Source organism: Gavialis gangeticus, unplaced genomic scaffold, assembly GCF_001723915.1.
Source record: "Gavialis gangeticus isolate Ggan-Ray unplaced genomic scaffold, GavGan_comp1, whole genome shotgun sequence".
Classification (NCBI taxonomy): Eukaryota; Metazoa; Chordata; order Crocodylia; family Gavialidae; genus Gavialis; species Gavialis gangeticus.
In genome coordinates, this window is record NW_017729001.1 from 28,031,514 (window position 1) to 28,044,252 (window position 12,739).

The 12,739-nt window shown below is 39.0% G+C and overlaps 1 protein-coding gene across 3 annotated transcripts in view; it reads left to right on the forward strand.

The window, feature by feature from the left end:
• The window catches only part of SBNO1 (strawberry notch homolog 1), a 54,329-nt gene extending 42,489 nt beyond the window's left edge, over window positions 1-11,840 (forward strand). For all 3 annotated transcript variants that reach the window (XM_019507134.1, XM_019507135.1, XM_019507136.1), the window contains 12 exons: window positions 938-1,073; window positions 1,793-1,905; window positions 2,000-2,071; window positions 2,498-2,597; window positions 3,278-3,352; window positions 3,619-3,765; window positions 3,875-3,969; window positions 4,220-4,312; window positions 4,493-4,630; window positions 5,447-5,523; window positions 6,373-6,566; window positions 7,302-11,840. In XM_019507134.1, coding sequence (XP_019362679.1) covers window positions 938-1,073; window positions 1,793-1,905; window positions 2,000-2,071; window positions 2,498-2,597; window positions 3,278-3,352; window positions 3,619-3,765; window positions 3,875-3,969; window positions 4,220-4,312; window positions 4,493-4,630; window positions 5,447-5,523; window positions 6,373-6,566; window positions 7,302-7,444 — 1,383 coding nt within the window. In that variant the 3' untranslated portion in view covers window positions 7,445-11,840. The remainder of the gene's footprint in view (window positions 1-937; window positions 1,074-1,792; window positions 1,906-1,999; window positions 2,072-2,497; window positions 2,598-3,277; window positions 3,353-3,618; window positions 3,766-3,874; window positions 3,970-4,219; window positions 4,313-4,492; window positions 4,631-5,446; window positions 5,524-6,372; window positions 6,567-7,301) is intronic.
• The last annotated feature ends 899 nt before the right edge of the window (window positions 11,841-12,739 follow it).

A 12,739-nucleotide genomic window follows, 5' to 3' on the forward strand; every position in this document is an offset into this window, starting at 1 on the left:
CAGTTGGAGTACTGCGTCCAGTTCTGGGCGCCGCACTTCAAGAGGGATGTGGACAGCATAGAGAGGGTCCAGAGGAGGGCCACTCGCATGATCAGGGGACTGCAGGGCAGGCCCTATGAGGAGAGACTACGGGACCTGAACCTGTTCAGCCTCCACAAGAGAAGGCTGAGGGGGGATCTTGTGGCCTGTTACAAACTGGTCAGGGGGGATCAGAAGGCATTGGGGGAGTCACTGTTCCCCCGAGCACAGCCAGGAGTGACCAGGAACAATGGTCACAAGCTAGCAGAGGGTAGGTTTAGGTTAGACATCAGAAAGCGATATTTCACGGTCAGGGCGGCTAGGGTCTGGAACCAACTCTCAAGGGAGGTGGTGCAGGCTCCTACCCTGGGGGTGTTTAAGAGGAGGTTAGATGAACACCTTGCTGGGGTCATTTAACCCCAGTACTCTTTCCTGCCATGGCAGGGGGTCGGACTAGATGATCTTCTCAGGTCCCTTCCAACCCTAGAAACTATGAAACTGTGAAAAGGTGACTGCATTGTTTTACCTGTCTTTAAGACAAATACACTTTCAAATGCCAGCCACCACCCTATAGAAAGGGGACAAAAGTTGCAATAAGACCTTTTTTTCCCTTTAAGAAGCATGGGGTTCTATCATAACACTTCCCTTTTGATGTGGCAAGACTGGATGCAGGTTTGCCAAAAAAAAAACATTGCTGGAAGATAAAGTAACAAACCCTTCTCACTCTCAGATTGTCTCCACTATTTGTAACTTAATGACATGGATTGGACACCAGCCTTCTTGCCTTCCCCACATGATTAATGCTTGGGATCAAATAACAGTTACCATTTCAAAATTTGCTGAGTTTCTACAAATCTGGAAACCCAGGTTTGCTCTCAAATGTACTGCTAACTAACCATTGCATTTCATCTGTTTTAAGAACATTGCCATCATCTCTGAAGCTGCCAGCTCGGGTATCTCTTTACAAGCAGACCGGAGAGCTAAGAATCAGAGGCGGAGGGTGCACATGACTCTGGAGTTGCCATGGAGTGCAGATAGAGCAATACAGCAATTTGGTGAGTAACTTCTGTGTTTAATTCAGCCAGTTCAGAACCAATGTATTGCACATCACACATTCATACGGTATCAAGTTCAGCCACTGGGTCTTTCATTTTGTTAACTGTAGTGGTTTTTGTTGCACTCCAGTAGATAAAAACAATTATTACACTAGATACTTACATATGTGACTTAATTGTGTTGTATTTACTGTGCGTTTTTATGAAGTAGTCAAATTCAGAATGTTTGTGTTCATGGCTTTGTTATACTATTTATAGTAAATACTGAAATATTCACAGCAAAGCTAACACTTCTTTTTGAGGCTTTTATTAGTACAATAGAAATGGTTAGCTTAGTTATATTTATATGTAAGCTTCCCCTGTCTACAAGCAGGAATAGAATTTCTCTCTGCACCCAGATGTCTGACTGAGACTGATGTGCTTTGCTCCATGTGTGCGCCTAGACTTTTTCTTCTCTGTGTATAATGCTTGCTTGTTTCTCTTCAGAGGATTTATCTAACAGTGATGCATATGTAAGAAGTTTCGCTAAATTTGGCAGATTCTGATCATATTGCTTTGACACTCAACTTGTATACGTTTCACTGTAGAGTTAAATGAATGGTCTTTTATTGCTTGTTTGCAAGTCTGGGAACTTCCTTCACTTTTCTTGTCAAAGATATTCTGAAGAGCTGCTAGTTAGGATTTGTATAATATTTTTTTCATTGTTTTTAAATATACAGGAAGAACCCACAGGTCAAATCAAGTTACTGCTCCTGAGTATGTGTTCCTCATTTCTGAATTGGCAGGAGAGCAGAGATTTGCATCTATTGTCGCAAAAAGATTGGAGAGTTTGGTAAGGCATGTTCATACTCAAATAAAGCATAAGTATTTTTCCCCCAGTGCAGGGTTCCTTGTGCCTTTATAATTACAAGGTGTTTTCTTGACAGGGGGCTCTCACTCATGGAGACAGAAGAGCTACAGAAACTCGAGACCTTAGCAGGTTCAACTTCGACAACAAGGTGACTGCTTTTTCTGTTTCAGTAAAAACACTAGGAAAATGTTAGAACTACCTTCCTGTGGCAGGAGTCCTTCCTCACTCTCCCTTACTGAACTGTTTTGGTTTTGTTTTTCTTAAATTCTGTCTGCTTTTGGAGTATACAGCATTTACTCTGTGGTATAAAGTGTCATGGAAAACTAGTCCTCTAGAGACAGTGTGACTGTATAGAGTGCTGTAATGTTATAAAATATGCTAGGTAAGGGTTGAGGTTTTAATCCCAAACAGTTTGTGGTCATTCACTTAGAATAAGTCATGAATTTTTGGGTTATATGTAAAGAGAAATCTAAACTGAAAGAAAAATAGATTTAAAATGTTGGTTAAATCCATGTATGTGGTGTAAACACTTGTGCAAAATCTTGATGTAATTTTTTTTTTTTTTTTAATGCAGTATGGCAGAAATGCTTTGGAAATTGTTATGAAATCCATTGTGAATTTAGATTCCCCAATGGTGTCCCCGCCTGCTGACTATCCAGGAGACTTCTTTAAGGGTAAATATAAGTTAGTATGTTCTTGTTGCCAGCTTTTTGCTGAGGTTGGTTGGTTTTAAAAGAACTGTTTCTTTCCACATTCACCATGCTAGCAGATTAGGTTTTAAATTGAAGCAGTTATTCTTGATACCAAGTGACTTGATTCTTTTCAGATTTGAGTGTGAACTGTGAATTTGAAATTCCTGTACAGAAGGTTGCTTTCTCTAGAGTAAGAGAATATGTCCTCCCATGGTGAGAACAGAAGAATATAATTTCTGCTAATATTTAAGATGTTGGTTTGCTTTGTGAAAAGTAGGAATTAAAATGGTTTTCTGCAATGGACATCAGTTTCAGGGACTACTAACATCTTGTCTGCAAGTACTTATATAACCGAAGTACGTCCACCAACCATTTAAAAGAAGAAAAACAACTGTTACCCTTCCTTTTTTGCTCTTCCGTTGACCATGTATAGTAATGCCAGTATTTTCTAAGACCGTTAACTAAGGTTCTGTGGTAATGTTTTGGCACATGGATCAGTCAAATTACGTATTTGGATATGCAGAGGTTTGCAGTTGGGTATTGGAGTGGGGGCTTCATTTATCTGCTGCTCCGAAAGGAATCGCATGGGCTTTAATAGCCGTTTTTCATGGTTGCTCAGAGGGGTGGTTTTAGTCCAAGTAACAACTTTTTTTTCTTCTTAGATGTCCGGCAAGGTTTAATAGGTGTGGGCCTGATAAATGTAGAAGACAGATCTGGAATTCTAACACTTGACAAAGGTATTGGTTTTGATGCTTTTTTTTTTTTTAAAGCATTGGTAGCAGGTGAATAACTTGTCCATTCAGAAATAGTTTCTGCAGTTGTTACAAAATTGCTAAGGAGAGCCAGGACCAAGTGTAGCATTTGAAACTTGTTAATCTACTTATACCCAGATTTAAAAAAAAATGTACTAAGATGCTTGCTTTGTTTAAAAAATACTGCTTTTTAGGTTTTGTTTGCCTGAATACCTAGAAGCTCCAGGTTTTGAAATAATGTTTCTTTTTAGATTATAACAATATAGGAAAATTCCTGAATAGGATTTTGGGTATGGAGGTGCATCAGCAGAATGCTTTATTTCAGTATTTCTCTGATACGCTAAACGCAGTTATACAAAATGCTAAAAAGAATGGAAGATATGACATGGGGATTTTAGGTAAGTAAATCAAATTTCTGAAGTTGACTTTTTTTTGTTTTTTTTAATTATACACTGCTTCTCTTGCGTAACTTCTTTTATTTTTATTATTATTATTTTTGTTTAAAAGATCTGGGTTCTGGGGATGAGAAAGTGAGGAAGACAGATGTTAAGAAATTTTTAACTCCAGGATATTCTACCTCTGGACATGTAGAATTATACACAGTAAGTTTTTAAATTAACTTGATCTTTTAACTGAATTGTGAAAATTTTGTCCTTGCAAATCAAGTATGTTTAGTGTTCCACCAAGGTTATAAGTTGCTCACCCAGTACTGAAAAGAATTGGTTCCTGATCTTCCAAAAACCTTAAGTCTTTGCCATTTTCCCAATTTTGTTTTTGTGGTGGTGTTTTTGTTATTTGTCAGTAGGTGTCCCAAAGTTTGTATTAATTAAACATTTATAATGTCTCTTCTAGATCAGTGTAGAGAGAGGAATGTCCTGGGAAGAAGGAACTAAGTTTTGGGCAGAGCAAACTGGACCAGATGATGGATTTTATTTATCATTGCAGGTGAGTGTGCAGCAGCCTTTGCAGATTTCTCAGATGAAATCCTAATAAACTGTAATAAATAAGCTGCCTAAATAAACTTTGTAACTCAATCTGTTACACAAGGTGTGAATCTTTTAAAAATATTCAGAACATCAACAGTTTAAAGTACATACAATTCAGTAATTCAGCATTCCCTTCTAGATAAGAAATAACAAGAAAACTGCCATCCTGGTAAAAGAAGTGAATCCCAAAAAGAAGCTTTTCTTGGTATACAGACCAAATACTGGGAAACAACTCAAACTGGAAACTTACGCAGACCTGAAAAAGAAATATAAGAAGGTAGCCTTTTAAAACAAGATTACTTAAATTTTGCTTTGTGGTGAAGGAAAATGTAAGCTGTATTACAAGTGAAAGTAGCTGGCAAGTTTCAGAACGTCTTAGCTAATTAATCATGTAGTATAAACTTCCTTCAGTAAATTTCTTTAGTTGTCTTCTCTTGGGTTTTGCCAGACGACCTACACACTTTCAAGTTCAGGTATACAAAACTTAATAAAACTAAGCCTTTCTATAATATAGAAGCACTTTGTGGAATCAAATAGGAGATAATCCCTTTGCAGTTAGTTTGCAGAAAATTTACTTTAAAAGGGTTTTTGTGAGTTATGGTTTATTATAACCAAACTGTTTATGAAGTTTTAGTCCCCTGCTTACTGTCTCCGAAGCCCTGAGATTGCAAGATCGTATTTTCACCACAGACGCATAGTTCACGTTCTTGTGAAAATATTTCTTAGCAACTGAGGTGTTAGTTTAAATGAACGCTCAGACAAACGAATTAACAGAGTCCAGTTGTCCTCATTTCTTCAGGTTTGAATTTAAGGTTCTGTCATTCACCGGTCAGTATCTCAGTCAATCACATGGTTCTGCAGTGCTGAAGGTTTTATTTTTTTACCTTTGTTTGAAACTGTTTCCATTGACAGGTGTAACTGGATGTAACAATGAATGATAGTTTGCTTGATAAGTTATTTCATTTTTTTTAAATCATAATCTTTTAAATGCTGCCCCTAGACCCTAGACGTGAGTATAAAATAGTGTGCTGTTATGTACGAGTGTTCAGAAATGATGTGTAACATTTTAACACAAACTTAAATGGCTTTTCAGGTACCTTCTGAAGATGCTCTGCCACACTGGCTAGAGCAGTACAATTCTTCTGCGGATACCTGTACTCATGCGTATTGGTTAGTACTTTTGCTGTTAAACGTGTTTTCAGCTAAGGTCTTCGACTAAATCTGATACATGATCACATTCACCAATCATAAATTCCAAAATCTAGTATTGCTCACTTCGAAGAAATTTCAGTCACGAGTAGTTCCAAGTGGTGAATGGCAACCTCTCTCCTTAAGGCAGTTGAAACTAGGAACTTATTTAAGGATTGTGTCTTCACTTTTAATTACTCACACCTCAGTAAGCATATTGATCTGATCAGTGGAATATGTTTCATAGACATTTGGGCTGGGAGGGACCTCGGAAGATCGAGTCCAGCCCCCAGTGTTGGCTATAACTGAGTTACCAAGTTTGTGTGATCCCCTTTAACTAGTTCTATATAGTGAAACTCATGAATACTAGCTTTTGTTCCGAGTCCCCTCATTATGCAGCACAGCTCAGCTCTCAGCCTCTAAACTTCCCAAAAGTCAGGAATTTTAGTGTCACAAGATGTGACCTTGTTTACTGAGTAATTTGCCTCTCCCCATCTCTCTAACCTACATTAGAAAGTAGATCTTCAGCTGGTGTAAATTAGTGCATCTAACTTGGAACTGTACCTTTTTACAACTGCTCAGGTTGCGGTCCTAAGTATACTAACAGCTGCTTGAGACTTCACACTGAAAGGCATTTTATGGACATAGATAAAATTATTTCCATCTCATTATCCAACTCTTTGCATTTTTGAGTATCTGAATTCTTTACACATTCTTAAAAGTGGATACTGAATATCAGTAATGATTATGAAATAAACGTGTGTAGTTGCTTGACTTGAACTTTTACAAAAGTGTTCATTTGAATTTAAAAGAACACCTTTCTTCCACCAGGAGAGGCAACTGTAAGAAAGCAGGCCTGGGATTAGTTTGTGAAGTTGGCCTCCGGTGTCGAACATACTATGTCTTGTGCGGTTCAGTACTAAGTGTCTGGACAAAAGTAGAAGGAGTTTTAGCCTCTGTGAGTGGTACAAATGTGAAAATGCAGATAGTTCGTCTAAGAACAGAAGATGGACAGAGGATTGTAGGTAAGTAGGTTTATCTGCTGTTTTAATTTTCTCCCTGCTGGCATTAACTCTCCTGTCCATATACCTTGAGAGTTGTGCAGGAGGCCCACAGGGTATCTTTACAGGAGAACAGGCCTTCCTGTGGATTGCTAAGTTAAAAACCACACCTGTAGTACCAACTGCTTCGGAGCAATCTGAAAACAGAAGAAATTTTCCTAACCAATCCAGTGAGCTTGACTTGGTAGTAAGCCAGAGTTGAAATGGCTGAAGGGCCAAGAAAAAACAAAGGGGAATTTGCCATGGCGGTAAGTCCCTTCAGACTAAAGAGCAGACCCTCTGGAGTAAACAGATGGCTGCCTGCCCACCTCTGTAAACGGCCATTTTCTCTTGCTGTTTATCACAGGATCCATGTTCTCAAAAAATAAAAAGGCAAGAGCACTTGTGTCCCAGGGCATCTGCTTTTCTCCCTTTATGCTCCAAGAGGAGATTTTCCAGCCCTAGTTCTCAGACTGTGCTCCTTTCCCTCTTGTGAAGAAGAGCAGGCCCTCAATTGCAGCACAAGATACGCTTCTGCAGGGCTGAGCTGTTGGAGTTTGTACAGTTCCATATCGCTAAACCGCTTGGTGAACATGCCCCCAGCTGTGGCTTTTGATGGCATAAATGAAGCTTAAGGCACCAAGAACCACTGACCCAAGTTCTTAATGTATAAAATGTTGGCATGCCAAGGAAGCACAACTGACTTGTTGTTAATTACAGGTTTGATCATTCCTGCAAATTGCGTATCGCCCCTTGTAAACCTCCTGTCAACGTCAGACCAGTCTCAGCAGCTTGCAGTACAACAGCAGCAGATATGGCAGCAGCATCACCCACAGAGCATCACCAATTTCAACAATGCCTAAGAGGACAGACACCAGGTGTTGACTTTGGTGTGTGAGCAAAGGCTGTAAAAGCATATCACTTGCATAAAAATCAGGGACAGATTCCAAAGAAATATAACTTTATTCAGTTCAGTTGTGTGCTCTCAGAAACACTTTGGGAATAGAAATACACAAAGGATGGTAGAACTGCAAGCCAGCAGTTGCTTATGGTGGTGCATCTGTCTTATGCTCTCTGTAGTGCTTCCTGTCTGCTTTTACTTTTGGCCTTTTATGCTACAGACCACAATTTGTTTGAAAATGCTTGAAAATCCCCCCAACAGGCTTTATTTGATCTTGTCATACAGTGCTCAGGGTTTAACGCAGTACATCAATGCCATTGCTGTGGGAGATATCCTTGAATGCATGTATTGAGTATATATATAGAAAATATATATTGAGTTTTTCTCTTCAACTTGTAAGTTTATAAAAGCATGAAACCTAGAGGTTGCACATCATGCATTCAGGTTCTTTCCCAGTTTCTGTTTGACAGTGCATGTCTTTGGAAACGGGCATGAACAGGATAAACACACAAGACAAGAATTTGGAGAGAAACACAATCTTAGTTGTACAGCATTGATTATTGCATTTTTATAGTGTTTATACCCAGGTATTGCATTTTTTTCTGGTTCTCTCCTGGAGGTTATATATTTGAGTCTGCAATGTTCTTTTTGTGATAAACATCTTAAATTAAAAAGTTAGTTCATTTTTTAATGTATTAATGGTATTCCTAATGTGTGCTGCAAAGATGGCTAAAAGCCTATTTTCCTTTAAAGTTAAATATTTCCTTAATCTGAGGTGGTTATGAAAGCTAAGTGCAAATTCACTTCCATCTCACATACAATCTTATATTTTTTACTTCATTAATGTAATTTAATTTGTCACTTGTAAGATGAAACCGTACTTGAGCTGTAAATTAGACAATGGGAAACACTTGAGGGTTCCGCTGTATGTGCTGTTTCTGTTACCCGGTAACTTGAATACTGTTTAATATGTTGTAAGACATTGTAGAGTTTATCTGGAGCTGTTTAAAAGAAATTGTAATGTACAAATGTGAATAGCTACTTATCTATAATATGGATAAGTTTTGTTTTGCCTATAATAGTAGATGTTTATAAGAAAGTGAAGGACAATGTTTGTCATTTCTTGCTTGCACAGGTTGCACTATTGAAAATTGAGATTGTATAAACCTGTCCAAAAAAACCCTACAAGATAACCATCTTGTAGATGTCAAATAAAAGTTATTGTACTAACAAGAAGTGGAGTTTTGTTTAGGCAATCGCTGTATTTCCAAAAAACTAACATGTCCATACGATTGGAACTTTAGAAGGCTTGGGATATTCTAATCCAGCTGTAGGCCTTCTGTCCTATGGTCCAAGTCTTGTTATTTGGCTCTCGTATTCAGCTGAGTGACATTTTCTCCCTGGGTAAAGACTAACCACAGTTGATATATTTTAAGGTTAAGGCTGACAGCAACTGTACTGCTATAAAGCACATGACCCAGGTATTAGTGGGCGGAGTTTTATTCGTAACAGTACGAAATGGTGGGACCCTTACCTGATGCTATCTGCGTACTGTATCTTAATTCTCTAGTGGGGTGGGAGGAAGCATTTAACTTCTGTGATAACATCAGCAGAAGTAGAGCACATGTACTAGATTCAGTGGACCATAAAGGCAGGAAAAGTGTTTGGGGGAGCGTGTGAATGTATGCCCACCATTGCCATGTTTTAGTGGGATTTTTTTTAAAGTGTGTTGGCAGGTCATGTGTGAATTGTTAGTACAGCTGGTTGGAAACTGGGTTACAATAAACAGCATAGAATTCAAGCCTCAAACTTTAAAAATCAAGTCTAGTTTCAAAAAAAAATTCTTTGAGATTTGGTCTCACTAGCAAATAAACCCTGAAATGGTAACTTTCTGTAACTAAAAGCATTTTGAAATGAAACGCGGTCAAATACGCCTCAGTTCATTCTGCTGAGGAGAGCACCTCGCTTTCTAGCATGTAAGCTTGGACTCAGACAAACGAGGTCGGCTTTCCAAGGTTGGAATCTGGATGGTTGTGTATTTGCCACTCTTTTTTAAGAGAAACTGATTGGGTAAAAGTCACCAAAAGCATTTTTGTTTGGAAATCGATGCAATTGTGTTTCCCAATAGCTTTTTCTTTTAGGCAGGTGTTTTAGTAATGGACAAATGAGCAATACATTTCCATATATGTTTGTCCCTTGCAAAAAAAGGTACACCTTCCCCCACCCCCCATCTCTAAACTGCAGACGCATAACAGCTATTCCTATACTGCTTATATATTTTCCAACCCAGACCCTGCCTGTTGCCTTCCCTCATTTAGCTCCTGATCCAGCCTGCTAATGCATGTGGACCCCCAGCTCCAAAGAGACCATTCTGGAGCTATAAACATTTTAGTCAGTCATAGGTTTTGTTTTCACACTGCATAATTGTTCTGTATGTAAATAATGCACCTGTCTTGGATTTTGTGTGTGCGCGCGCCCTGAGATGTCTTGACCCGCTGTGTCTGATGAGCTGCTCACTCAGCAAGTGCCATGCTATTTCTGAAGTGAATTTGTGTCTTTAGCATTAGATGCTGGAAATGCTGTAGATAATAAGGCAATAAGTTCTTGAAAGCCTAGAAGTACAAGTGTAAAGACCAGGGGAATGGGAAGAAGGAGAGAGGCGGGGAAAGAAATCATAACCACCTTGTTATCATGCATAATCTTTTGCAGCACCTCAAGTATTGGACTTTAGGGGAGAGAACCAGATCCCATTGTGTAATTGAAGGGTGAAGTAAGAATCTTACGTTGCCCTGTTCCTCCTAAATTGTCATGTTTAAGTATGTGCGTGAAATTAAATCTGGATACATCTTTCATTAAATTAACTGTTTAGCTTCATCCGTGTTGATCACCATTCCCATCCTGCATGTGTCCCAGCTGTAAAGATGACCATGTGGGAAACGCACATGATGTATATGTCCAATCTTCTGTGGCTCAGTCAGAGGTCAGTGTTTTTTACTTGTGTGGATTCAGGATTTTGACTAGCTTGCTTGTTTCAGTTATAATAATCTGCTAGTTATAATAATCTGCTGGTCTGTGAATAATAATACAAATGCAGCCATAACTTACTGAAATAGCCATCCTGTCCAGTAAGTCTTCAAATTTTTTTTAGTGACCATATGATCTAGCAGTAACACACACCTCTTAAATAAGATGGACTTGAGGTCCAAAAGATGCAGTTATCTAGTCTTGAACTGTTTTCACAACAGATGAGTTCTGTAACCTGTAAACACTTTTTGCAAGCGAGTTATCAAGCTATTTTGATTTTTTTTTTTTTGTTTGCTTTGGAGATGAAACTCTCCCAAGTCCCATAATATACTGTGTACATATATAGATAGACCATGTATATAGAAATGTTAAAGGCTACTGAGTTCATTCATGTAAATATCTCCTGTAAATCTAGACTTGATGGTCTTATTCTTTGTATCTTCTCTGCTCGTGTCCCAAGATTTAGTCCCATTTTCGTGACCTGCCACACAGGGCATTTTGTGTACTTCAGAGTGATATATTTAAATCAGTTCTCAAGGGATGTCTGCATACATTGTAGATAATACCATTTTCAGTCATATTTTTCACAAATACCAACTGTCTGTCTTTCACAACCCTATCAATGTATATTATATATTTGTATTCAGTTTTATAGTGTGTACTGCAGTGTCTTGAAAGAGGCTGATTCCTAATACTGTACTTAGGTGACCAGTACTATGCACTTATTGGATGGAAACAATAGTTCCAGTTTTTATGCTGTTTATGTGCAGTTTCTCTTTTGGGGTCTCTTTAGCCTTTTCAGTGCGGTCTGTATCCTGAGGGCTTAAATTTCTAAATAGGTTTTAGTGGGAGAAGACCATCTCAAGCAGACCATCAGGAAATCTTCCAGTCAGGACTTATTGTTAACAGTAATAACTAAAAGTAGATATGGTCCATGTGAGGAACAGCCCTGTTCACAATCTGAAATGTAAAGCAGCATGATAAAGCTATAGTCAAACCTTGATCTTCAAAGTGCTCTGCAAAGGTGAGGGTGGAGAACATGTGGCTGCTGTGCAGAGAAAGCCTCAGGCTTCATTTTAGTGTGCAGTGAAAAGGCAGTGCAAACATCCTTATGGGAGAAAAGCAATCAAATTCTGCATCTGCAGAGCTGGTGCCAAAACACAGACAGTGAAATCTAGGTCAGAAGTGATGGAAAAGAGCGAATGAGAGAGCCAGGTAATGTAGTCTGCCCTCAGTCAGCTACTAAAAATTAGCTGCCATCCAGTCACGGTGAAGGCAGTATTCTTCCCCCATTCAATCCCCTGCTTGGGAAGGACTGGCTTCATTGCACTTGCTTGCAATGCTGTACGTTTTATGCAAGTCCACAGAATGGAGTGTCCTGGAAGGAAGCATCCTACAGTCAACCAGGACAAAACTAGTATCTGGCCATTCCATTTTCCAATATAGTCTTTACTAAGAAGCTCTGAATGTAGGAAAATATTTGAACTATTCTGTCAGTGCAGTGCCAGCTACCGTGCGTAGGACTCCTTGTAACAGAATCTCGTGGCAAAGGCCAAGAAAACTAGCAGGAGTGACAAAGCAATGCAACCACTGCAGAGCGAAGTGGACCATCCCTTGAGCCAAAATGCAAGTAATAAAAGTATATGGAGACTCTAGATAACATGCAATTGGTAACAGCCTGGCCAGTTATGAGATACTGTGGCTAGTAGCTTCATGCTACTATAAAAATACAGGGAGGAGAAAAGCGCTTGAAATGCTGATGTCTTGCAGAAATGCTTACTGCAGGTAGTGACAATGTTTTGGATCTCGTGGTATGGTATGGTATGCACTAATGTGTTTTAAGGCCTGATGGAACTATTACCATTCGGTCCAACTTGCATTAATACAATTGTAACGTTTCTAGACAATACGTTAGTGGCGTCAAATTGCGTTATAGTCCACAAAATTCTAGGCTGTAATAAGGCTTCAGAACTTAGATTGGCCTTTTTATACTGCAAGCGCGCACACAATCTGTTGATGAATTTTTGTTGTATCGAGTTTAGCAGTGCAGCAGCGTTTCAGTACATTTTGTAGTAATACTTAAAGGACACCAGAATAATGTTGGGGGAGAAGGGGGAGGAAACTGGTTTATGGGGGTGAGGATAGAATAGAAATAATCGTGGTAGCTGTACTTAGAGCAGAGCTATTGTTCTTGACCACATCTAGTAGTAATACGTTGCTTAAGCAGGGGCTT